Consider the following 26,128-nt stretch of genomic DNA (forward strand, 5'->3'; position numbering starts at 1 on the left):
TAGGGAGATGGCAAAAAAAGGAAGCGAGGCCCAAGAACTGAACCAGTGAATGAAACCTGCAAACATCAGAATACATTAAAGACCTCTTTAAGACGGCAGAAAACTTCCTTTCATGGGCAGCTGCCACTCCAAAGTTCCCACCGAGCCCAGGCACTCCAGGTGTAGCAGTGACAGTCAGCCCTTCAAAGGGAGCTTTTTAGACGGATAACTACTGCCTTACAGAACATCAAATCCCCAGCTGATCCCATTTCCTGAGGTAAAATCTGGAGAAGGATTAGCCTTGTTTGGTCCTCTGATGTCTGCCTCCTAACACCAATGTTTGATTGACACTGAGATTGCAGTGCACTGGAGGCGGGTTAGCTTCATCCTTTAGTCTGGATGTGGATGTTGTGATTGATATTCCCAAGCTTCCCAGCAGAACGTTTCAAAGCTCAGTAATTCTTCTGTGTTTGAGCTTCTAGTGTTGTGACGCCTGCTAAAGCTCATGGAGAGCAACCCTGTGAGGGACTTGGCTGTTTTCTCTGCCATGAATGGGATGGTAAAGGAAAAAAAATCAAAGCTTCTCTTTTTGGCTTCCCGTTCGCCTCACTAGAGCAGTTGGTTTTAATTTCCTGTTTCTGCGTTTCTGTGTGTTTGATTTGCCATTCAGAGCGGGGAACGTCTCAGCTGATAAATGAGCAGCACAGAGGCAACAATAGGCATATTCATATTGTTTTTGTTGTGTTGTTTTCTTCATGTGTGGGAATCAGACACCTGAAGCCAGATGAGTGGGTTAAAGGGCTCATGCAGTCACCTGGCTGCAGCAGGACTATAAACTAAACATATCCTGAGGACTTCACAGTCTCTGAGCTTTTCTTTCAGCATCAACTACAGTAGGCATGTGGGAGGAAACCTGTGTTAAGGCAGTTCTAGCAGGTCTGCGGCTATGCTAACAGCTCTGTGAGGCTACAGCCCGGCATGAGTTAGCTTTGAGCTTAATTTCAATATCAACATGCTAACACATTCACAACAAACAAGTTCAGGTTTTTCTGCAAATTTTAAAGCCTTGATTTTGTGACTGAGATGAACAGCCATGTATCTGCTCTGCTGCGTAACGGTAATCTGTCTTAGCCTGACCACATTGTGTTAAATCTATATACGATGAGCGAGATAGAGTTTTGAAGACTGCACACCTTTGTTGATGAGTCAATTTATAATAGATGCAAGCTAAGCTTGCTTCCTGGTGTAATTTAGAGAAACGCAACTCACTAAATGTCTTTACATGGATGAAAAATTAAACTGCGTTATGCATAATGAGCCTCAAGAACTAGTTTAACCCCCGATTGTTATAATAACAGTAACGTGACAGTGAGTGCTTTGTTAGTCCTCTCAGAAGAGGAATTTTTGTTTTGATCACTAAAAGATCCCAACGCTAAAACACTGCATCTTAGTTTCCACAAGCTCCCAACACACAGTCAACAGTTCACTCTAACTGTGCAAGCCCGGTAGTGCTAATGCCTGTGAAATAGATATTGTTTGCAACAAGACAGATTTGAGGATAAATTGGCACATTTTGATTGCTGCAAAGAGAGTTTGCTCTGCAGCATAGTAGAAACATTTAACCCTTTGCGCGTGCATCGTGAATTAGACGATCAAAGGCTAAATTCACAGACCAACTTTTTGATCACAGGAGGCCCTGTCCTTAGCACTCTGCTTACCTCAGGTTACAAAATCAAGCGTAGCGTCAGTTCAGGCAGACCACGACGACATCAAGCTCTGACAGTTACGCTGTCATCATCAATGCAGATCAGCTGATTGCTCAGCTGACTCCTGTGTCTGCTTCCTATTGGAAAATTGTATTCAGAGCGGTCTATTTAAACAGCTCTTGCCCAGCCTCCTTCCTGCTTCCTCTGCTGGCATTTTGCAACCCACCTCCACCCCACCTCCTCCAGTCAATGTATTCATGTCGATTGTTCTGCTCTGTCTGGGTTTTTATTTTGCTGCTCCCTGCTTATGCTGTTAATGATGGCTTGTGATAGGCAGGAAGGTGTGCTCTTCCTGCCTTAGGCTTTCCACACAAGTGGATGGAAGAGCAGGGAGTCCCAGAACAGAACCATGCCGCCAAATGAAACTGTGCAAGTTAATAAAGATCATTTTGACCAAGTGGTCCTGGCTGAAAAAGGATTGTGTAGATTCTTTAGAAGACTAGAAAGTGGTTTTGTCCATAGACATTAAAGGATAAGAACATAGTTTAAGCACTTACTCAATGTTGTTTTCACTTCATGATAATTGTTTCCTGGTCATACCTGGATGTACAAAACCTAATTGCATTCTTTGGAATAGTTATTCAAAATATTTCACCCTGGCTGAACTTTTCAATGCATCAAAAGTCTCTCTGAAATTAAAAGAGTCTTTTTCTAATAGCTCTACATCCCAAAACTTTTTTTTCAGTGACTTTAATTTTCTACCCCAGCAAAATGAGGCAAAGATGTCCCCAAAAACCAAGTGACCAGAGTTGTTTGGTTGGAAAAGATGTTTCGTGTTTTTATTGTAAGAGATGTGGATATACTATAGACACATACCAGTGTTGAAGTATTAATAGTTTCAGTGTAGTACTGTTGTTTTTACTGTATTGTCCTGGTGATAATCTACTCTAAAAAAACATTAGATAGGGGATTTTTTTATTCCCTTTGAGGTATGGGACATTTTTGAGCTACAAAATGGACTCTTGGCAACAGCAGTGACCTCTCAAGCGCAATAATCTATGACTTTGGAAACCCTCCCAGCTGAGTTTTCATTGTGCTGATTTTCAGCTGTCGCCTTAGCAAGTTCTCAATTTTTTTGCGATCTTTGGAACCTTATAAGTGACAGATATTGTCTCCTTCCAGGATGGCTGTGGTGGTCTTGTACAGCTACAAGGACGACTACTACAAGATCCTTCTCTGAAGCCGAGGGGGTTCCTCCAGCCCAGGAGATGTGTATCCCAAGGCTAAAGCGACTCCCAGAGACTGTTTCGTCCTTGGACCACAGGAACGAGCTGAACAGTGACAGATTTACATCTCTTCTACTTGAAAGGAGAGTTTAAACGACAGGAGTGATCCATTATTTTTTTACCATGATGAGTGGTAATTTAGCTTTTTGATCTGAACTCAATGATTTCCCCAAAACTTTCCAGTGTTTTTGTAGTCTTTCTCAAACTCGAGGGAGAGAAGAGGTTCACTGGACTTTATTGCCTTAATAGAACTGTGAAGGTTGAGAAAGGGCTTTATAGTGAAGATTGTGTCATAATACAAATATTTTACATTTTTACTCTGTAAAAAGGATGAATGATAAAATAAATCATGTTTTCCCACATGGAGCTTTGGTTCTGAGCATGTTTTGAATCTATGTGTGATTACAGTACAGCTACATGTAAGATCAACTGTGTGAATATTGAGTATTACTGCATAAGCTTGTGCTTATCTTTATTTTAAGGGATACTTATGAGTCAAGCTGGTGCTGAGCTAAGATAAAGGCTCAAAATGTTTGTGGAGTTCTGAATATATCTCAAGTCAAACATCCCTGCCTTTGATAGTCTGAAGGCTTTGTGCTACACTATTTGGCATTTTCAAGGCCTGGGAAACTGACCCTAATGTGTGCTTTATTGATCCTTCCGGCGAAGCTTCCTCACCTTGAAGTTTATGAGCGAGCTTTGTGGGACAAGTCAAAACAACAGCAGAGTCTGCAGCGAGGATTATTCAAGTTTCCAGATCCAGCCTGCGTGTCATCTTGGTGTGCTTCTGTGTTTTATTAGCCCCCATTGGATGGACCAGGTCTCCTCGCTTGTACTTAAGTCTCAGAGGACCCCCCCCCCTTGGAAACAAAATACCACCACTAAGCACATCTGCAAGTGCTACTGAGATAAGAGAACAACCCATCGGTCGGTAAACACAAGAGAACGATCAGATTTAAAGGGACTAAGAAAAAACAAATTCCCATTTGGAGCACAACTCCAGAACCAGATGTGCATGAGCCTGCAAATGTGCAAGTGAAGTAAAAACCAGCAGCAGATACCATCTGAGATGACATCAGTGCAGTCCACAGTTCAAAGTAGCAGAAGAGCCAGCTGCTTTGGTTCACACATTTATTTTCAAAATACATGGAAATGTTACACTTCATCATCTAGGAAACATATTTACAAGGTTTGACACGGTGAAATAAATAAGGTTGAATAGAATATAGCAGATAGAAACGGTAAATAGTCTACAATGTACAGCAGCTTTGGCTACCAAAAGTTCATTTTTCAGAAAAACAAAAACTCAAACTATAGTATTAATAAATAAAGCTATGTGAAAAAATAAATAAGGTACTCTTCTGTCCTAATTTAAACTACTTTTTTTTTTTTTTTTACACTAAGAAGAACAAAGAACTGCGTAAGATTTTACAGTCACCTCTTCATTTTAAAGCACATGGTCATGATTCAAACAGACACAGATCTACTGAGTATCTAAAACACTTCACTATAAATTGGTCTCCAACCAATTTTGGCATCAGAATGGTCTTTGTATTGTAAAAAATTGGCAATGGATTGAGAACTCTGATCCAACACTTTTTTCACTCTATTGAACCCACATTTTGTTTCGTAACACTTCTCAGATTCGGTCCTTCCCCTGTTCTGATCATATTCGTGTGGAGCCTCTGCTGCATCAGCGTGTTCAACATGTCTGTGTACTCAATATGCCCATCAAATCCCCAATCAGGGTCTGTATCCCTCCAAGAATCCTGCAGGATGCTTTCTAAACTGGCTCCAAAGGAAAGTGCCATGTCTCTTTGACATACTCAGAAGGTGTGATGTACCATTATGTGCAGTTTCTGTCCAGCTCCCATTAGACACATACATTTCCTTATCCCATAATTCTCCAGTATATGAAGGGTTAAGAAAACAACAATCTCTCCATCTTAATATTGGGTGAATATGTTGCAGTGATACAAACTGTTATTTTATGAAAACAAGATACTAACAAACAAAATGCATTAAGGCTAGAGACTTAAGGCTCCTTAAGGCCTGTGTCCACTCAAAGCTTTTTTTTTTTAACATTATCAGCGCTCAGTGGTTCACTCATGATGTCAGCAGTTATTTGTCACAGCGCCCTCAGTTACAAATAGTTTGGAACAGCACCACCCTCATCAATAACTCTCCTCTTTGACATTTGTCAGTAATAGCAGCAGAAAAACTAACCACTTATGGTACAATTTCCATGTCTGGATTTGCCACAACCACCAGACAATTCCTCTCAATAGTTTTTGTTTTCTTTGTAAAATTTCCTGAAAAAAGGAAATAAGAAGGCTCCAGAAGAAGTTATAACAGACTCTACGTCACAACCAAAGGAAGCTGGAGAGCCCAAACATAACTTTTGTAGTGGCGCTGGTTAAAAACACTGGATGTGTGGTTGTTGGTGCTGCCTGTGTAAAAAATAAAGCGAGTGGTGGACACAGGCCCTAAACCAGAGTCATTACTCACTACCTCTAACGTTCAGTGTGAGCAGGCGCTCCACACAATCAGTATCAACATCACATTTTCACTGAATTCCTGTGACTTTGAAGATGATGAAGCACGCCTGAGAGAAACATGAGCCTACAGTACGTGTACTGCGGGTGAGTTTCAGGGAGCAGATTCAAACGTTTCCTTTAGGACTGTGGTTTGTTGTCTGAGTTTTCTGAATGGAATGACTGGGGTCATCTGAAGGTAGGCTATTATTTGGGAAGCTTGTCCTTCCTGAACTTAATCGAGGGGAATGTTTAGACTGGTATCTTCAAAATATTTCATTCTGGCCCATAATAAAAACAAGAGAAGGCCAAGAACAACACTACAACAAGAACAAACACTAGAAATATACAAAAAGGAAGATGGAAACCACACATTCTAAAGCAGGGGTTTGGATAAGGGGCTCTATATAAAGCCTGTTGACTTGTTATGGTTTGGCTTCTGAGCCCAGTTCTGATCTGAGAGGATTATCAGTTCCTTTGGCCTCCCTGCTGATGAAGATGATTACATCCAAGAAGCACTGCTGGGTAGAGAAGAGTGTCCTCCAAACCCCCGACCTAAAGCTTTTTATGCTCCTCTTATTGCCTTGGAGTTCCAGTTTCAAAGGAGGCAATAATGAGCAATAATTTTACAGAGTTCACAGTCAAAGTCTGATTCTGACAGAGGAGCCTCTGTGGCTACCTCCTCTTCTGGTTTTAAAGCAGAGCCCACAGCGGCTGTGTCCTAAATAAGTACACCCGTCAAGTCCACCTCCCAGCATCTCGCTTCACCCAAAAAATCCAGAAACAGATGAAAGTGGACAAATGGAAGAAACAGAAGTTACTTTTCATCTCTTGGAGAACATCCTCAGTTTGCTGTCACACAGAGAAAAAGTTGAGGACAAGGCGGTGTCCAAGGAGTTTTATCTTGGATCCAGCAGTGAGGGAGAGAGGAAGCAGCTGGACAGCTCTGATCTGCAGGATGGGAGCGGTGAGTTGTGGTGTGATATTTAGCGCGGCGTCCAGTCGTTGCCCATGCTCAGCTTGGCCCTTGGGATGGTCATCTTGTCCACGCAGGAGGAGCTCATTTCTGGAGAGAAATGGATGATGCCACAGTCGTTCTTCACGTTCTGAAACTTGTTCTCCTTGGAGGGCTCCATATAGACGACTGCGTTCTTGTTCACATGCTTCTTGAGGATCACCGTCTGAGCAGGAGAAGGAGAAACAACATGATCCCTTATTATCTGATAGCCTCATGATTCAGCTTGACAGCAGGAAGGTGATGAAAGCTTACTTTGTTGATGTCAGCTTGTGTTCATTTTCTGACATAACAAACTCATTTTATGGTGGATTTTATGGTGGACCTGACCTTTTAGCAGTCCAAAGAGCAAAGGGAAACTACATTAATCCTCAAGTCATGACAGCTTTAGCACTTGTTGTAGCAGGAGCTGGAAGATCAAGGACCTTTAAAATCCAAAGCGTCATCTAATGACCTACTTTATGTGATTTACAGACTCACCTTCTTTGGTGCACTGTAGCAGGACATCTGCACCCACTTCTTTTTTTTGTTGATGAGCAAAGCGACAATGAGAAAGATGATGATGGCCAGGAGGAGACCTGCCAGGATCCAGGCAGCTGATTGGTAGATGAGGGCCATCTCTGTCTGGCTGGGGTAATTCTCCCCCAAAGGTGGCTCATCTGTGGGGAACAAACATTGAGATCAGACATTCATTGCAAGTCAAAAAACAAAACCTTCAAGCTTGTTACTACAAAGACCAGAGATCACAGAGATTTAGAAGGGGTGGTTCAGAATAGTAAACAACTTTGTTTTTTATTAAAAGATCTAATCTGAAAAATGTATTACTTATTTTTAAAACTTGAGACTTGCCAATTCTTGAAAATTTAAAAATACTATGAGGAGAATCTGTTTTGATTGCTCTTCCTCGCTACCTTGTGGCCTGGAGTCTCCACACTGTCGTGAATCATTTTTAGTGAGGCGTGCGTTTGTTTTGGAATTAAATGGAGATTGGATCAAAACAAATTTTCTTTTTACCGGATACAACGTGCCGAGGTGGAGTATTATCAGTACAGTTACTTAACGCTACAGTTTGAAACCTGAAATTAAGCCGGCTATATGTTAGCGACATCGGCAGCCCAGTGCTCGAAGACATGGCTGTAATGTGTAACATCAGTGAATCCTGGTTAGCTATGTCCTGCCAGTCATCTACCAAGCAGAGCTAACGTAACCTCACTCTTCATTTTATTGATAGACTCTCAAGTTTGAACTGACCACTGCAGAATAACTGCTGACTGTGGATTGGGATGAAGATTAGCACAAACAGTTTAGCCCCTGTGTTATAGAGTGATACAGCCCGAGCTAGAGGCTAACTAGCCTTTAGCTAAGGCTCAACTTTATTCCCTTTGTTTTTTTTATCCGTAATCCAGCCCTATTCCTCTGTCGTACCCTGAGTTTACAAAATCTGAAAAGATAACAGCTAATTCTTCTTTTTTAGTAGTTAGCCTAGCTCAGAGTTTAAAGCTCCTGTAAGCAACTTTTAGCGTGCATCAATTTTGCTGCACCCTCCAGGCAAAGACCTTGTTACTCATCAATGGTTGTGTTTTCAGACAAATAAATCTCACCTGGCTTTCTTTTGACAGTTTAACGTGTCGTTCATTGTGAACATCTGAATTTAAAAAAGACTCTTTCCCTTGATGGGCCCCGAAAACATCAGTCCTCTAGCCAAACATCTTCCAAATGACGCTACAGAAACAGTCAGTCTGGATGCTGATGATCTTATTCAATTTAACAAGTCATAAAGAGGACTCAGTATAGATTTCAATCTATTGAAAACTCCTCACAGGTTTAACATGAGCAAATGAGCCAAAGAGGACCAAGCCAGTGTCCATTTATCATTATTGTTTAGCTTAGCTTTCACTTATTTATCAAGGCCTTCCAAGCACCTAACATGAGAATAAACATCCAGAGATTGGCGCAGAAAGTGCATAAATGATGCCAGCAAAGAGCATGAGGTTAAATCTAAACAGTGTTAAATGAGCAGGTTTCAGGTTACCTGTTTCAGCGATAAAGGGTGGAACAGTGACAGTAGTGACCCATACTGCACTCTCCACTGTCACTGTGGCCGTTGTCTTTGGAGCGTTGGTAGAAACCATAACCGGCACTGCAGTTGTTATTTCTGTTCAAGCAAAATATAAGATCCAGTATCAGTGACGTAATCTGAAACATTTGAGACATAAACACTTCTCACACAGTTTGTGTAAACCCCCCTGTTTCATGATTGATAAGTACTGTTTATAAGAGCTGCCCGCGTTACTTCCAGGGTGCTGCTTTGTGAAGGCATTACGCAAAAAGCTCTGTTTTCCTCTGGACCAATCACACAAACAAAAGCCCGGTGAAGCAGCTTCATATCAGGCTGAACAATGGGAGCCTATGCTGAGGTTTTCCTCTATAGGAAAAGCTGACATGGAGCTTTGCCTTCCTGTGCTGCCATAGAGAGAGTGTTGCAGGGCCGATTCAGCCGGGGACAGGAAACACGTGTGAATGTGCGGATGCTTGAGGAATGTTTTTGCTCTGAGTCGACGGTGTGTGTAGGTCACATGGAATGCAGTTTGAATGTTTGCCTATGCAGCGCCAGAGTGTCTATGTCTAATGCACAAACAGATGCACACACACGTTCAGTCTGGGAACTGGACTTCCCTCAGTGACGCCCTCTTTTTGACAGGTTGCATTATGAATTATAAGTTTCCCAACAACAGGCTGAGCCTTGTTCCAGTGGTGCCACCTCCGGCTCTGCCTATCAGTTTGTGGGAATGTTTCATAAACAACACTAAAATTTGCACATCTAGACTGAACTCAGAGTTACTCAAAGTTGTATCAAGTGTAATAAGTAAAATGAAAAGCTTATCTTTGACAGTGTTTTGTTTTTGTTTCGAGAACTCACCGAGACAGTGTGGGCAGCACTGGCCCTTGCGTAAGACGGGCACCCTGCAGTTGGCAGCTGGACAGCGCTGGGAGAAACACTGAATGGTGCCGTTGTTGCAGGTGCAGCTGGTGCAGGCGTTGGCCTTCCAGGAGTCTCCAGCCAGCAGCACGTCTCCATCGCTGGTGATGCAGTACTCCTGCTGGCTGTTGTTCACCGGCAGCAAGGGGCTCAGCGTCTCCTCTGGGGTTGTATGATAGAGGCATAAAAGGGTTAGCAATGGGAAAAATGTAAGGGCTGTGCTAGCCGTATTTTAGCCTTTTATTCTCCTGTAATGAGATTCAGCAATAGAGACTAAATGAAGCTTGTAGGAATGAACCATCTTCAAAGCAAAAGCCCTTTTTTCACAAGTTTTACTGATCTCTTTAAAAATCAACCCCTGCTGTATAACATTTCAATCAACAGAAGGCCTTCAGGTTATGTTCGAGATAAGATGTTTTACTGTATGTTAAACACAAACACAAGTGGCTCCATATGGCAGATGTCAGCTCTGAAGCCTTATCTCTCTGTCTCATCAGACCTCCACAGGCCTGAGACCTGTGGCCTTCTCATGACCACAGAATTAGTTAGCATGTACACTCTGCGCTACCCTGCAGTACTCATACATCTTAGGGCCTGTCAGTGTGATGTGTATTATTCCCACATTCCTGGTGACCAGGCCCATACATATATCAAAGGCCGGCCTCTGACAATCTGCTTTTGTGAGGGGAGATGCAGCGATAAGGCGGGTCGGCATTCTCGAGGAGCCGCTCTCAGGCGCAGTCATGCATTGCTGATTTGAGGGCCTCATGCTTGGGAATACTTGGGATCTGTGATTGTGAGCGTAAAGAGAGCGGCCTGGGTGTTTGGGTACGAGTATAAATAAAACATGTGTGAGTTTACAGAGATATTTGTATCGGGGTTTATTCCCATAACCAGAGGAATAGCACAGTTTGAGTGGAAATTTGTGACATTCTTGTCTCTCAGGCGAGAGGAGAGTCAGATGAAGCTCTTTGCTGTGGGCTTCTGGGTAAAGGCAGTCCACATGTGCTGCTGCCTGCCTGGTGGATCCCTATGTAACCCCAGCCGGTCTTGGCTGGTTTTTTTAAGAGTCTGTGTGCCTAACATAAAACTGCCTGACAGAGTGTAACATACAAGACCTTCCAAAAACCACATGCTGATAGTACACTCAGAACAGCTTTGTTCCTCTCTGCCCAGTGCCGAAGCTCCTAACACCCCCTGTGGTTGTTCTGACATGTCCCTCTTTCCCTGTACCTTCACCTTTTTTCTCATTACCTGGGCATACGTGGCAGCAGGTGTCCTTGTTCCTTATTGGCGTCTGGCAGAGAGCTGGGGGACACACTTCAGCGTCGCACAGGACACGTCCCTTCCTGCAGGTGCAGCGTGTGCACTCGTCCAAGTTCCAGGTCTCCCCTTCTACATAAAATTCACCCCCAGGAGCTCTGCACACCACCATGTCCATCCCCTCTGGCTGACCGCTGCCGGACTCATCTAAAGTAAAGAGGAAAGTCAGGAAACAGTTGTAAGTCTGCTATCAAAATCACATCATTCAAGCTGTAAAGGTAATGATGAAGTGAGAAACTGATCAAGAGAAGGGAACAGTCAGAGGTTTCAGGAATAAAAGATGCATGGGAAACCACGATCCATTAAAAACATCCATGCAGAGTGGGATGGTGTCCAAGATGTGTTTGACACCAGTTTAGTTAAAAACATCTTTCTGTCCGGCAGAGAAGCAGACATCTGCAAAACGTTATCCTGTTGTCCCCTGACTGCAAAGAGTGAGTAGCTTCTGAAAGTTGTACAGATTCCTCCACTCCTAAATATTTGAACAGCTAACTGAGTCATTCCTCCGTAAATATCCTGCATGAGTCGGACGGTGGTGGATTTAAAAAAAGTGTGGGTGTGGATCACTGTGCTCTTCTAGAAAAACAGACAGCCTGTATGTCAAAGAGTTTAACTGGGTAGAGTCTCGGGCATAAAAGCTCTCTTTGAACAAGCTGTTACAAGACTGTGCTGTGTGTCAGCAGAAGTCTGTACCAAAAAGTATCGCATCAAAAAGTATCATCATATTTTACCAAAAATATGGAGATAAAAGAATTGCTTCTAAATTTAATACAGCTGCATTTGCAAAGTTTAAGATAAATAAATAAAATTATACTGCGAGTGGATGGGCTAGTTCACCTTCTACCCTCATTAAAAACATTAGATTTGACGACAGTAACACCAGTTTTTTCCTTTTAACTGTTGCTCCTCTCTTGGCATGTATGATAGCTTTAAACTTTAATTATCATCATTTCATACATCCATTAAAATTTGATATATGTGAAAATCAGACAGTATACAAAGTATCAGCTTCACAGAACTTCAGGATCCAGCACTGATTGGTCTGTACAGTGTTTCCTAAAGTAGATCTCTGACCCTAACTGTAAGCCTTGCATCATAGCACATGACCCAGACCTGTGTGTATTTGTTTACCTGTGCGTAAGTCAGCTTGTGCTTTAACTACAGTTGTTCTTGATCTTTTTCAAGGAGCAGTGAGTTACAAAAAGTTATTTCAGTTTTACAAAATTTAGTATGTTGTAGTGGATACATTCAGGACCTGATTCTCTACATGGACAAATAATTGTCTACTTCACAAAGCACAAAGGGTCAAATGCGCCACAAACTGCAGAGTGATAGAGTCCTTCAGTGTGTTTTTTTTTGCATAAATTATGATGCGTTTTTAAATATTCACTCAAAGAAAAAAGGAAAATTTCCTTATGGGAAATAACAGCTAATTTATAAACAGTAGCTCTGACAGCCCCACGTGGTTAGTATGAAGTATTTACTGCCAGCTGAGAGCAGGTGGTAACTGTGCCACTGTGTTTTTAAATGATGTTTTCCTCACATTTTATGGCGATCAACACAACAATTCAACCTCTGGATGACATAAAATTAACACATAAAGTTGTTAAATTTACACTAAGTTTACTATTATAAAGCCAATCAGGGGTTAAAGTTATTCTGGAGCTGGCTGAGAACCAACTCACATACAGGCAGCACACAACACAGTTTTATTTATTTATTTTCTAATATGAATGGAGAGGATAGCTGGGATAGATGATGCTCTTTTCTTGGTGCTACAAGCCGCCGCTGTCCTTTCTTCATTAATTTCCCCTTAAAGGGGTACAATCTGTCTCTGCAGTGTCAGTTGGTTTTCAAACACTGGATGGAAGACTTGTTAAAATGTTGGAAGTCCATACTGGTGTCACAACATGAGATTCACAAATGTTGGCATGATCTGTCGTTTTGTGTTTTGTTGATTCAGTATGTCTCTGGAAGATGCTTTTCTCAAAGACAAAGGCACCAGAAAACCGTGGGAAGCTTTTATGTTTTCAAGAAAACAACGGCCACAACATAGCTGTTCGTGCCCAACCCGTCACAACTGACTCTTTTGTAAACAAAGGCCAGAGCGAGCTGGATTTATGTCTCAACTGTTACTTTAACCTGGGGCTGTACCATCTATAAAGGCCTTCAATGACGTCTTGGAACCAAAAGCTGTGAGAAACACAACAGCGAGTAATATCACCATAGCAAACTGCTCACTGCTGCGCGGGGAAGCTAACGGCTAGCCTTAGATGGTTTCTGCAGAGGCATCATTTTTGAGTGGTTTCACATCAACAAAGGTGTGTAAACAGTGATATCCACAAGCTGTATCTAACTTTCTATCACTGGAAAAGCAGAACAAAACAAAGTGTTTCAGGAAGAGGCTGAAAAGAGCTGACAAAAGAGTCATGCAAGGTTACTGCTTGGTGTCCCCAGCTGACATACTGAAAGGTGAAAACGATATTCACAAATTTCCTTTATAGCTTTATAGAGACGGATATTTTATAGCACGATTCTGGATGACAAATACTTGGAGCTTGTTATTGTAGCTTTGGCCTATATTTATTGGTTAGTGTATATATTCTCACATGCTGAGCGCTAAAACAGCACTGGGATTTTGGACCAATAGAGCAGTAAAAGTCTGACACAGCTCTGTGTTAAAGGCAAAAGCTCAAACCAGGAAGTCAGTCTATTAGCTGTGACTGATGTTATAATGGAAAGAAATTCACCAGTCCCCTTTACTGTCTCTTTAGTAGATTTGAGCTTGAACTGAGGTTATGAAACTCCATAACTGTGAGATTTTTTTTTATTGGTTCTCTTTTGCGCAATGTCCTGGATTCCCAGATGTCAGTAATTAACTTGGTGAGTTGTACATCATCATGAGAAGAGAAGTGACGGACAACAAAACAGAAAGAAATGTATTCAAGGAATTACTAACCAAGGAATAACTTTGTTAAAGCAGATGTACAATAAAGACATGGGAACACATACCCTCACACGTGGGGCAACACTGGTACGGCTTCACAACGGGATTAGAGCAGCTGGGCACAGGGCAGGATATGAGCACACACATCTCCCGTCCAGAGTGACAGTAACAGTCCCGACAGCCATCATGCCAGCTGTCACCTTCCTCGTATCGATGCCCGTTGGATGTGAGGCAATAGTCGGGCATTGGTGCTGGAGCAGCAGTGCTCGGGTCATGGCCACTTTCTGGGGACACAGACATTGTAGGTAAAGGCATTACTGAGGTGGCTATGAGCTTGTGGAACAGCTGTTAAAAAATCAACACTGCCTCCTCAGGCGAGGTTGTAAATCCAGTGGAAATGTCATTAAACACGTTTATGATCTACTGAAAATGGGGTCAGTGTTATTGTCTTAGGTCCAGTTTCATTGGAGGCTTAAGCTTGGGCTATATGGTATTTTCATGTAGTGGGATTCAGCAATCATGAATGTATGATCCTGTTTATGCATACTCTTATATTGAATAGTTAACCAAATTTAACCCACTTTTTGTCAAACACAGAGTAAAACTCTCAGCTGTGGGACACAGAGAGCTTATGAAGGGAGAAAGTTGCCAGTAACCAGGTCCCAGCATGTGTGTAACTCAGCATAGCTCTTAAAACTGCAGATCTACTTGGATTAGAAACAAGGGCGGACACAGTGAGCAGCACCAAGTTCATGCAGATGTTTGGATGTCTCTTCTCTGTTACGTATTTCCAAACACCTTTTCCTGCACTTTTAAAGTAAACAACAAGGCTAATAGAAGAGATGAAAATCAGGTATATATGAGCATTTTCCAGTGGAAGCTGCGCTGTTTGTGTCACCATACAGGAAAACCAAAAGTATATTTGAGTCAAAAATATTTTTAAAACAGCAAAACAAGCAAAACAAACATCACATTAAATGTGGCTAGGCATAAATATGGGATCTGAAAACTGGCTTTATACGTTGGGGTTAAGGGAATCTAATTAAAGCAGCACGCTCAGACCCTGCATAAAGATAACACCAACAAAAACTAAAACAAGCCCATATAAAACTCTCCACAGCAGAGCAGCAGAAGGTCAGAGGAAATCGAAATAGTGGGTTAGTGGCAGAAATCCAAATCCCCTAACAAAGCCCTCCAATGTCAATTCATCTTCTACCCTTTGCACCGCTGTAAAATTAAATTAAGGGATTATTCTTGATGCAAAAGACATGAAATATATCCAAGTGGAAAAATAAATGACTTGTGGATTTGTCATCCATGTGTGCAAATTGGCAAAACACTTATGGCAGAGGGGAGATTCATTATCTGGTAGCTTCATGCTCAAGTAAACATGAACGTTCAGTTCTTTATTTCCTGTGACATTGTTGCTGAATAGTAGAGATAGAATATTGCTAAATTTACTAAGGAATCTAAAACGATTGATTGCTGTGGCTACTTTTAGCTAACATTAGCATAGCCAACATTAGCAGTTCACCCTACTCTTAGCTAAAACAAGTACTGGCAAACATAAAATGATACAATAGAGGAATTATATGCACATTTTGAGCAAATGTTTGTGCCTTTTTAAGCAGAAGGGTAATCCAACAATTAGCTTAATGCTAACCAGAGTTTTTGAAACTGTTCATGAGTTCATGAGTTAGCAAATATGTAATTTTTAGCTGTGGCCAATAAACCCTCCAGATTTTATTATTTATTCAAACATACTGACATATTCCACAATATTTTGCAGGCTTTTATATCTATTTTTGAAGTCACGCACCTTTACACATGCAGATGGAGCAGCCCTTCTTGTTCTGTCGATAGCCTTCACTGCAGTGCTTGTCACAGGTGAAAGGGGGACACTTGACGCAGCGACACATCTCACAGCCATGCTTGTTTCTCCTGCAGGTAGCAAACAAATAAATGCGATAAACACACATACAACACATAATAACCTGGAATTTTTGGAAGGACACAGAGCAAGCTGCAAACTCAGAACTCTGGTCGAAGGAAGAAAAAAAATGGTTACACAGAAGTGTCTGCGATTCCTCAAGTGACCACTGGACACTGGCTCCAAAAACGAGTCAGTGTCCAGTCTGGGCCATAGAAATGTCCAACATGTTCACTAACAGGTACTTTAACAGTATAGAAGCTATCTCAACAACTGACTAGATTTAGCTATTTAACTAAGTCGTATATTATCTTTAGCAACAATTAGCATGTTCTTGTAAGCTTGGTCAGCTTACTAAAGAAAGGACACGTAAAACAGTGGTTCACCAGCTTGTTAGCCAGCAACTAAATATACAACAAGCACAGACAGTGTTCCTTTGGTACCAGTGCTTTATCACTTTATCACCATGACTCCTATCCTAGAGCATCTCTTTGTCCAAATACACCAACTGTGTATTGTTCCACAAAACCAAAAAGATGATGGGAAACAGTGAAAAAGCACAGGCTTTAACTGCCTTTGACAAACCAATGTGTGACATCCCACTGGCTGGGTCAATCCTTTCCTAGTCCATGTCACAAAGCAAAAATGGATTCAAGTTGAGGATCCCTGTGAGATGAGCAGAGGCCTATAGAGCAACACAGTGTTGTGCAACCCATATGTCCAAGAGCTGTATAATCAACATCTGGCCTTGCTTTCCTTCTCTTTCTATATGCTTCCTTTAAAGAAGGGCCCAATAAAAGGCCAACACGTGAGATCCCCGTGGTTTGCACATCATACCAACGCAAAGGCTCTGGAAAGAACGCTCCTAAGCCAATTCAGATGCTTCCAATTCACTCCGTTGCCATCCTTATTGCTTCAAAAGCCTGAAGCAGACATATAAGAGCACCACAGAGCAGCAGCAAAACAGGAGACATGAAGGCATGATGATTTTAGATTACAGGAGGGCAGAAAAATAAAGCTTTGAGGGAGATTTAAAAACTGAAATGGGTGATAATGAAGTGACATTTCAACTGAAATGGCTTTAAGTGAGGTTTGAAGACAGATATCAGGAAAATGCAACATTAGAGGAACATTGTGATGAGAAAAGAGAGGGACAGTTTAGATAAAGGAAGCTGTGAAAGCTGGAAATAGCACAGTTGGATGCAATTATCTCCCTAATAAAACATGGATGAGCTGCTGGTTGATAAATTTGAAAACCTACTTGAAAGAATGACCTGAGTCTTGTTCTTGGCTTTCTCTGTCCTTCCCTCACAGTAAATGATGATACCTATTTTACAGAGCAGCAGCCTCATTAGACAAGGGTAATTACTCTATTAATCTTCATCTGCCAGGGTAGCAAAAATAAAAGAAGCCCACCAAACCCACAGATGAGTGCTGCATCCCATAAAGAGGACAGAGCAGGTTAAGGCTCAGCAAACAGAGCAGCCTATCTATGCTGAAGCAGCAATAACAGCCAGTGAAACAACACTGAGAGGGCTCGGCCAGTGCCTCACTGTACAAATACAGAGACAGAGGCTGCTGCGACCTTAGAGCAAGGCTTTGTTTAAAGGTGGTGTGTGGAATGCCAAGCAGCGCTTTGGGCTCCAGGGGGATAGAGGGGCTTGGGGAGGCACTGGGGGCCAAGCCCTGGGACTGCTGGCTCTGCACAATTTCCAGTGTGCTGCTACTGTGATGGCCAGAAGAATGCCATTCATAACCTGAGAGGATGAAGTGATGACTTTAAATTACGAAGGACGGTAAAGTAGACTTTGTCAGTAAGCACTAACAGAGAGTGTTCACAGGATGAGAGTGTTCCACACATGGTTGAGAGTTTACAGGGTTTACATTCATGCTGCTTTGGAGACGTGTGCTGTCAGTTTTGGATATGTACGTTTCAGTTACCCACGGGATGTCATCAAGCAAGCAGCATAAACACAGAGATCCTTTGTGTCTTTTGTTTCAATGTGAGAGGATGGATCTGCATTGTGAGTCTGGCCAGCATTCAGAGAATTTTACACATCTGAGGCTGAACCTTAACAGCTGCTCATAAGGGATAAAGACAAGACTTCCTGTTCTTTCTTTCCTCCACAGAGTCGCCATCATCCTCTCTCTTCTTCTCCTCTCCTGTGGAGGCATATCAGGCCCATCTCGAGCATGGTTGGGATGTCAGAAGATCCCTGACTGTAAAACATTTCATGAAGGCTGCTTTTGTCCTGATGTGTTTTTGATCATTGTTTTGAGATGGGTTGATGATTTATGGAATGAGAGTGGTGCCTGGGGAGCAGGCGTCCCGGTAGAGAGCACTTCCAGATGTTTAATTGGGTTAAATGGGATTGAGAGGAAAGGATTTTCAGGGGGCTGAAAGGCAAGTGACTTCACAGTGAATACTCACCACAATCATGCACACTCAGCCTTGCTTACTCGCTTACAGACCTGGGACTGACCACCAAGGTTGGCACTTTGATTTTTGATGCTAAGTTTCTCCCTTTCTCATTCCCTTTGAGCTGGCCTCTGAACTTCTTTTTGACAATACCCTAATGTAGGGCTTCCTTACACTCCAGCTGTCAATGATGTTAAGTCATTGACAGCCACAGAATTCTTTCAAACACTCAGAAACAAGAATGAAAAATGAGTCTAGATGAAGATTATGGAACACAAACTGGGTGCACTTACACATATCCATAAGGACAGGTCTTAGTGCAGGTCAAAGGTCGACACTTGGGCATGTGGATGCTGCACTCACACACCTCACAGCCATAGTCATCTCGCTCATAGCCCATTGGACACTGCAGGGAACAGTATGTTTCCAGGTCAGGGCAGGTATCATCTGAAAGAGCAGAGGAAGAGGTCATTTAAAAATGAGCATCAAACATGAGGAGGAACAAGCTGCTTGGGCCCACTGACCAAAATACAAATAAGCTCCTGAAAAAATAAACATGTTCTTTTTTTGCCAAAGTTTTAAGACATCATCCCCAGGAGAAAACACAACACTGTGTCCACTTTTTAGTATCCCAGAAGAGATGTATCACTCATTGTCGCCACTCAGGACCAGAAAAAGGTGAATGAAGCACACTTACTGGTGAGACACTGGCAGAGAAGACATCCATTTTTGTCTTGCTGGAAACCGTAGGGGCAGTCAATGCCTGAGAGAGAGCAGTTCTCCAGGGGAGGACAGAGCATGGGGCTGACCGTTTCATAGGAAGGTTCTGGAGGACCAGAGACACATTGTAAGGTAAGGATTTGAATGAGAGCATCAGTATTCAGTTGAAACACATAAGAAATAAACAATAAATTCTCTTATAAAAGTCTCTGTTTTGTGTACAAGTGTTCAAGGACCCCTTCAGGTGTAATACCTCCATGCTTTTTGTGCCAACTGTAATAGCTACCTATTAACACTGCTCCTATTTTCGAGTAAACAGTGATTATAGATAAATATAGAGCAATTACACCAGGGTGGGTCGCACTGCAAGGGGGATAAGGTCTCTATCTTATTGTGGCAAACTGTCTACCATTCATAGGTTGAATGTGTCCTAACAGCTCGTCTGTAGATCTACCATTATAAATAATTGTGTCCCCAGGACTCCAGTGAGATGGCATCACTGTCCAGACCCTCTTGAATACAGGCCAGCATTACTGTGAAACCACAATAATAGTTTGGAAAAACACTGCCACTATTCCCGTCAAACATCTCTTGCCATGTTCAGCGGGAAGAGCAGCCCAACGAGCCGTAACTAATTACACTCACAAAAAAAGAGATCCACTTCAATTATGCAGTGTCCTGTGTTAAAAGCGCAGCCCCACACGCACAGGTGGGTCTCATTTTGGCGGGCAGCGGTAATAAAGGAACACAAAGAACCCTGCAGCTTAAAGAATGCTCAGTGGCCTCTTCTTTAATGAGCCCATGCCGACACGGCCTCTGTGGCAAATCTGCGGGGCCACTGGAGCCTCCTTCATGTGGTATGTGGGCTAAAGTGTACCTCATACTGTAAAGAGTCATATATCAGATGTAAATAAATAAAAGAAAAGTCCTTGTTAGTTTGGTGACCAGCTCCATACCTTCACAGAAGGGACAGCACTCTCCTGGGATCTTGACAGGGTTTTGGCAGCTCTGTTTGCAGGCCATCGCCGTGCAGTGTGGGTCCCCATCCACACACTGGCAAAAGGTGCAGTCATCCTCTTTCCACTGCTCCTCATGGGCTCGCAGCTTATTATTCACCCAACAACTGGCCTTAGTGCTATCCATGGACAGTAACTCTACATCTGGGAGGGACACAGAGACATGTGTTAAAGGATGAAGTGGAGGAGAACCTTTGATCTGATTCTAAGCACATGTACAAGTCACATGTATACTTTGGTTTGGCTACCATGAATGGAATTTAAAACCAGAGCTGCAGACGTATGTATCTTATACAACATCCTTTACTGTAATTGAATTAACAGAAGACAGAGTGAGAGCAGAGCTGAAGGGAGCAGGATACTCCACAAGGGAGCTAACAAGATATGGAAACTGGCTCGTCACCAAGAGCTACGAAGAGAACACAGTTGAATGTTGACGTCCTACCTACATTTACAAAGGGGAGAGGCCCCTGGCTTTGTGACAGTATACACAGTATAGGAATTTACTCAGAAATGAGATGGCTGAGTTTTAGGGTTTCACTGTGTCATCCCAAGAGAGATGTGATCATCGGAAACACAGCGAGGGTTATGACACTGAAACTGCCAGACCTAACAGTGTCTGTTTACCTTTTGGCTGAAAACTCATACATCTGAGTTTCAGCTGTGACCCCTGAGGTTAAAGGCTAGGTCAGTGTTTGATACTATAAATTTCTCTCCAAAGCAATGAACAGCCCTTTAAAAAAAGGAGATCTGTAGCCATTAGTGCTTAGTAGGAACCATAAAGTTCGAGACAGTTTAAAAGCCAATCTTTGAAACCATTCTGCTCATTCTGCACAGCATGAGGCGACACACGAGGTCTGAGCCTGCTCTAAAACCCTTTTTTCCATTTTCCATAAAAACTTTTAATTGTTTTTATGTAGGTTTTAGTGGTAACAGAAGCAAGTCAAAAGTTAGTCTCAGCATTCTGTTCTTTCTCTGTGTTGTAGTGTTGCTGTGGCTTTAGGAAAGTGTGTCAAGAGGGGTCCTATTTGTCCTATCTGAGCCAAGCTGAAACTCTGCAGCTGAAGGTACATCCATCTGGCTGTGGTTAGACTAAACTGACTTATCTCTTTCTCCCCTTCACTGACTCTCATTGTAAACACTTGACCTTACATATGCTGTGCCATTACGGCAATGATAAAACTTAGAACTCCTGTGGGGAACTTTCTAACTGTGTCCATTTTGGTGCCCCATGTGGACAAAGCAGTATCTCTTATCTTTTTGCTTATTTTGTCATATAAAAAAATGGTGACACATTAAGTAAAACATCATTAAAAACAGATTTTATTGGATTGTTTTTGCATTCCTGAAAGGGTAATCTCTCTGGAGTAAAGATGGGAAAAGCTTTACTAATCTATGAGCAATTGTGTGAGTAAATACTTCTACAGTTTCTGAAAAATGTTCCTTTGCATCAAATTCATAAGAATTTGTAAGGTATTTTTTCAGCTACATTTAAAAATATTATTAAAAGATTTGGAGAATCTGAAGGAATCTCTGTTCAAAAGTAGGGATGCACCAATCCAACTTTTCTGGTTCTGATACCGATACCGATACTTGGGCTTTGGGTATCGGCCGATACCGATCTGATGCCAGTGTTAAATGATAACCTGCATGCTCTACTGTGAAATAAGACTGGTAACGATTTGTGTAAAAGGCAAAAAATGAATAGATTTAATTACTTAAGTTAATATTTATTTAAACTATAAAATATTTAAATGTTTAGCAGCAGTTTGGTTAAAACAAAGCTTCAGAATGTACATAAATGCTGTTAAATTATAAACTTTTATGCCCTGTAGACTGGTAATGCAGCAAAAAAGAAAAGCAAGTGCATCAAAGGTAACATTTTCAATCAAGTAGCAAAGAGCGCTGGTAAAAAAAAAAAAAGGCATAGAGCTGGTTGCCTGGATCGGCACCGATCCATACCCGATACAAGATCAGTATCAGTGCTTCCCTATTAAAAGGGGACACGGTCAAAATACTAATTAGCTGTGATACAGTGCCACCCCCACATTGAAAAACAGATGGACCCAACCATTTTTTAAACATGACCCAGGAATGCAGGGAACTTCGGTTGGTCTGAGTTTATTCCAGATGGACTGAGCTAAGTGGCAAGCTTTCCTGTGGTCTGACAAGTCAAAATGGACCATCTTTCTGGAAAATCATGGACACCAATCACCCTCCACTTAAAAGAGGACAGGGAAAAGCCAGCTAATTATCAGAACACAGTTCAAATACCAGTGTACATTTGAGGGAGAGGATAAATTAGTGCCCAGGAAGGCAACATGAATGCTGAACAATAGATACAGGTTTTGGAGCAACAAACGCTGCCATCTAACAAAAATATTTCAAAAAGACAACGCAAAAACATATTTTGCACATTTCACAACAGCATGGCTCTGTAGTAGAAGAGTCTGGTTGGTAAACCATTCTGCCTGCAGCCCCGATGTGTTACCTAATGAAGAATTGAGTCCCACATTCATCTTTTTGGGGTCTGGTTTTGGTCTCCAGCAAGTCATGATAAAAGTAGTTGGCTTTTCAAACGCTATACCACCCTGTTGTCGTCTAATGTCTGTTGCTGAGTTTGTAGCCTACAGTGGATTGATCAAAGCCTTTTTCACTAAAACCAGCTGCCTGTTGTTGCTTTTGACACTGATGAGATTGGTAACAATGGACCAAAAACAAATTTATGGACTGTAAAACTAGAACAATTAGCTGAAAGACACTGGAGCGCTCTATGAAGTTCAGAGGGACCACAGAATCTGGTAAACATTACAAGCAATCCTTTAGTCATTACAAAGTCATTTGATCTACAGTTGATGGAGAAATATCGATCAGTTCAGCTTGAAGTATAATGACAACCAGATAGCCCTAAAAACATCTCTTAATCCAGATTAAGAGTATTAAAGGAAATGTCCTCTGCAGTGAGCCATGCAGTAAGTAAGAGCAGCTTTTCCATAAGAAGATGAAAGCATTCCATACCATCTAAATGCCTCCATATTCCAGGTGTACTTCCAGCACTGACCTAACATGATCCTTCTGCAGCCTTGCTCTTTTCCTCCTTCACTTTCTGTCTCGCGCTCGATCAACTCCAGCCAATGAAGCAGAGGCCAACTGGCTACCGTCTCCATCCACTGGCTTTTGGCAGACTGTAATGTGGCTGCCATATGTGCTACAACCCCAGTTTTTAACTATCCTAAGTGCAAGTAGCAGAGTCCTCTACCTGGCTTTGAGCACATGTGTTTTTGAGAGTGGGTCCCCCCATTAAGCTGGAGCCATTTATAACAGAGTCAAGGCGGACACTCAAAAAAGAGCTTTTATGTCCTTCAGTCCCCCCCAGTGGAAATGAATCCACTAGGGGGGAAATTTTGCTTCACCTCTTACCAGGTATGTCAACAACTGTGGAAGCAGGTAATATGAGGGAGTAATTTAGTTAGGGTCACTGCAGGTCAAAGTCAGGCAAGCTGGATTTTGATATCAACTTTACCTCCTGCATCCACGTTACAGTCTGCCAGCCGGCTATACAGACCTTCAACTCTACACCACATCAGCAAGTCCCAAAACTCTCATTTTTAAAGTGAAATGCTTGGCAAGAAGATAAAATACTATCCCATTTTTTTAACAGAGTAATGAGGTTAATGTGTTTACCTATGCAGACAGGGCAGCACTCGCCATCAGGAATGTAGAAGTTTTCACAGTCCAGCTCAGCACATTCTGCCTTGGAGCAGAAGGAGATTCCACCTCGGCACTGACACAGCCAGCAGGGGTCCATGCGGTACACCTCTCCCTCGGAAAACTCCTTCCCATTGTGAACACACTTGGGTGAAACTGAGGGGAAGAACCAGAAAAAGAAAGTCAGACAGCTGTTTGTTTAATGTAGGGGTGAGAATTCTTAACACACTCTGGGCTTCACAAAGAGATCGATGTGACCTGTCAGGTGTCCATCACATTTGGAAGAGACAAACACAAGGATTTTCCTTCACGACTGAATGCAGTGTGATCTTGAATGTCAAGCTTGATCAGTGAGACTCTTTCACTACCATACACAATTAATTACAGAACCACAAACATGCATTCACTTTCTGCTAATGATGACTAAATGATGATGAGGTAAACGCTGGTGGCCTACGGGGGAGGAATGCGTCAGACAATGAGGCCAAGTCTTTGTTGAGGAATTTCACAAGGATCTGTCATTGTTCTGAGAAGGCATTGGACTCCTGCACTGCACTAACAGAAAACAGTGGTGGGTCTGAGGCTTTGGCAGAATCTGGGCTCTGAGTGTTGGTGGCAGGTGGAGAGAATCAGTGCTATGGTTGGCCTCCTAAAAGCATCCCAGCACTCAAAACCTCTTTTAGCTGTGTTTCCTCTATTGTACGTTTAAATGAGCTTAGTTACAGCACTGTAGGTAAACCACATCTAGTCCCAAGTATACAAAACAGGCTCAGTAAAGCTAGAGTAGGTTTGGGAAAACCTTAATCTACACGTGCATAAATATGACTGATCAAACCAAATAAATGTTTTGGTCTTTCAGAAGTATAAGGGACCTGAGATAATGGTAGCATTAGTTTGTATGGCTCATTTGTTGGTCATGGACACCAAACTTTTTGTAGCTTCAGTGATATTTTTACTACATTTCTCATGTGTTTGTCTGGAGATCCTACATTTACATGTGAACTCAGCTGTTAGCAGCCTGTCAATGCTAACTGATGTAAGGCCTGGTGTCTTCTCACAAGGTGAGGAGAAGGAGGTGAGGACGACGTGCTGGTTCTCAGGTGTGAGCTAAGAAGTGACGACATGGACCTGTCCTTCATCCATTGTTATTGGGAACGTAAGATCTATCTCCAATAAGATGGACGAGCTAGCCATGCTAACCCAGCAACAGAAGGAATACCAGATGCTACTTAAAGAGTAGCATCATGCTATTCATAGACATGGCTAATGGAGCTAACATCAGACACCAACGCCATGTTGGAAGAGCTTCACCTGCTGTGAGCAGACAGGATCCAGGAGACAGAGACTGAACAGACTGCTGAAGAGGCTCAGTCCTGGACCCTGTGGAGGTGGAGGCTGGCTGAACTGGACAATGATGGACAGGCTGTCATCATCTATTTTCTTATGGACCTTTTTGCACTTTCTATACACTTTCTTTCTTTTGTTTTCTTTATTGCTGCTGTGACTTCAATTTTGTTGTACTTGTTACAATGACAATAAAATTCTATTCCATTCTATTCTATTCTATTCTATTCTATTCTATTCTATTCTTTGATTCCGGCATGTGGCTTGGTTGTAATCCTCATGCACAGGGGTTTTGGTGACTCAACAATGTAAGACCTCAGCTAACCACACAGCAACCTTTCATCCATAACACTCCACCATGAAAGAGGGACTGCTATGTGGTTATGTAAGAAAGCCTCTAAGCTCATAGAGAAGCAGCTTTACTAGTTACACCAGTAGGTGTATTACACAGATGTAAGCAGATGTTGGAGCAGTGGTTTCCATAAACGAGAGCGGTGGTAAAGACGACATCTGCACACCATATCTTTGAGTGCAGACTCAAAGTGTCTGTGTAAATGACCCCATGCCTCCTGAAAAGCCAGCTCTGTGCCATAACACAAAGCAGGTGGGCCAACTGGGTTGAAAGTAGATGGAGATTTGTTGATCTTTTATTCTCCTCAACACCACCTTCCTCTTCCATTCTTTCAGCCTTCCTGCTGCTCTGCTTCGCGTGCAGAAAAACCAAGCAGAGAAAATGCAATAAGCACTTTAGCTGGCCGAAATCAAAAGACACGGCAACGTTTTTTAACGCTCACAGAAGCAATAGGAAGTCACATGAGGGGATGCTCACATGTGATTTCCGCAGTGTTTGTTAATACTAATCCCTAAAAAAACTTACAGCACAGAGTCTAAATTCCTATCATGCTTTGTGATGCTCAGTCTTCTCTAAATTGAGGTGAGGATTGGATGTGGGGATGGATGGGCCATAAAATGCTGACCTTTAGCTAGTCTAAATCATCCATAACAGGCAGTCTTATTGGTGCTTCTTGTGGTTTACTGAGGAATAAAGCCAAGAACCACAGGAGAAAGCTCTGACTTTTCCCATAGAGGAATACTGATGATTGATTAGAATCAACTTCATAGTGATACTCTTGATCAGTTTCAAATGACAAATGACAAACAAGACATACGACCTATTCCAATAACACAGCCACTCATCAGCCTCTAAAGACATGGTTTCTG

At 42.2% G+C, this 26,128-nt stretch overlaps 2 protein-coding genes across 2 annotated transcripts in view; one reads left to right on the forward strand and one right to left on the reverse strand.

Moving 5' to 3' along the window:
* Nucleotides 1–3,326, forward strand: part of eif2ak4 (eukaryotic translation initiation factor 2 alpha kinase 4) — a 28,901-nt gene extending 25,575 nt beyond the window's left edge. The window contains exon 39 of the mRNA XM_074692142.1: nt 2,868–3,326. Coding sequence (XP_074548243.1) covers nt 2,868–2,925 — 58 coding nt within the window. The 3' untranslated portion in view covers nt 2,926–3,326. The remainder of the gene's footprint in view (nt 1–2,867) is intronic.
* A 3,164-nt stretch (nt 3,327–6,490) lies between these two features.
* The window catches only part of LOC141806943 (cysteine-rich motor neuron 1 protein), a 38,378-nt gene continuing 18,740 nt past the window's right edge, over nt 6,491–26,128 (reverse strand). The window contains exons 5-15 of the mRNA XM_074692675.1: nt 23,540–23,719; nt 19,796–19,999; nt 18,817–18,945; nt 18,413–18,566; nt 15,590–15,711; nt 13,836–14,054; nt 10,755–10,970; nt 9,441–9,662; nt 8,553–8,675; nt 7,001–7,179; nt 6,491–6,686 (exon numbers count right to left, since the gene is read on the reverse strand). Coding sequence (XP_074548776.1) covers nt 6,492–6,686; nt 7,001–7,179; nt 8,553–8,675; nt 9,441–9,662; nt 10,755–10,970; nt 13,836–14,054; nt 15,590–15,711; nt 18,413–18,566; nt 18,817–18,945; nt 19,796–19,999; nt 23,540–23,719 — 1,943 coding nt within the window. The 3' untranslated portion in view covers nt 6,491. The remainder of the gene's footprint in view (nt 6,687–7,000; nt 7,180–8,552; nt 8,676–9,440; nt 9,663–10,754; nt 10,971–13,835; nt 14,055–15,589; nt 15,712–18,412; nt 18,567–18,816; nt 18,946–19,795; nt 20,000–23,539; nt 23,720–26,128) is intronic.

The sequence above is a fragment of the Halichoeres trimaculatus genome, unplaced genomic scaffold (genome assembly GCF_033239565.1).
Source record: "Halichoeres trimaculatus isolate MK-OKI-2021-1 unplaced genomic scaffold, fHalTri1.1 fHalTri1_scaffold_17, whole genome shotgun sequence".
Taxonomy (NCBI): Eukaryota; Metazoa; Chordata; class Actinopteri; order Labriformes; family Labridae; genus Halichoeres; species Halichoeres trimaculatus.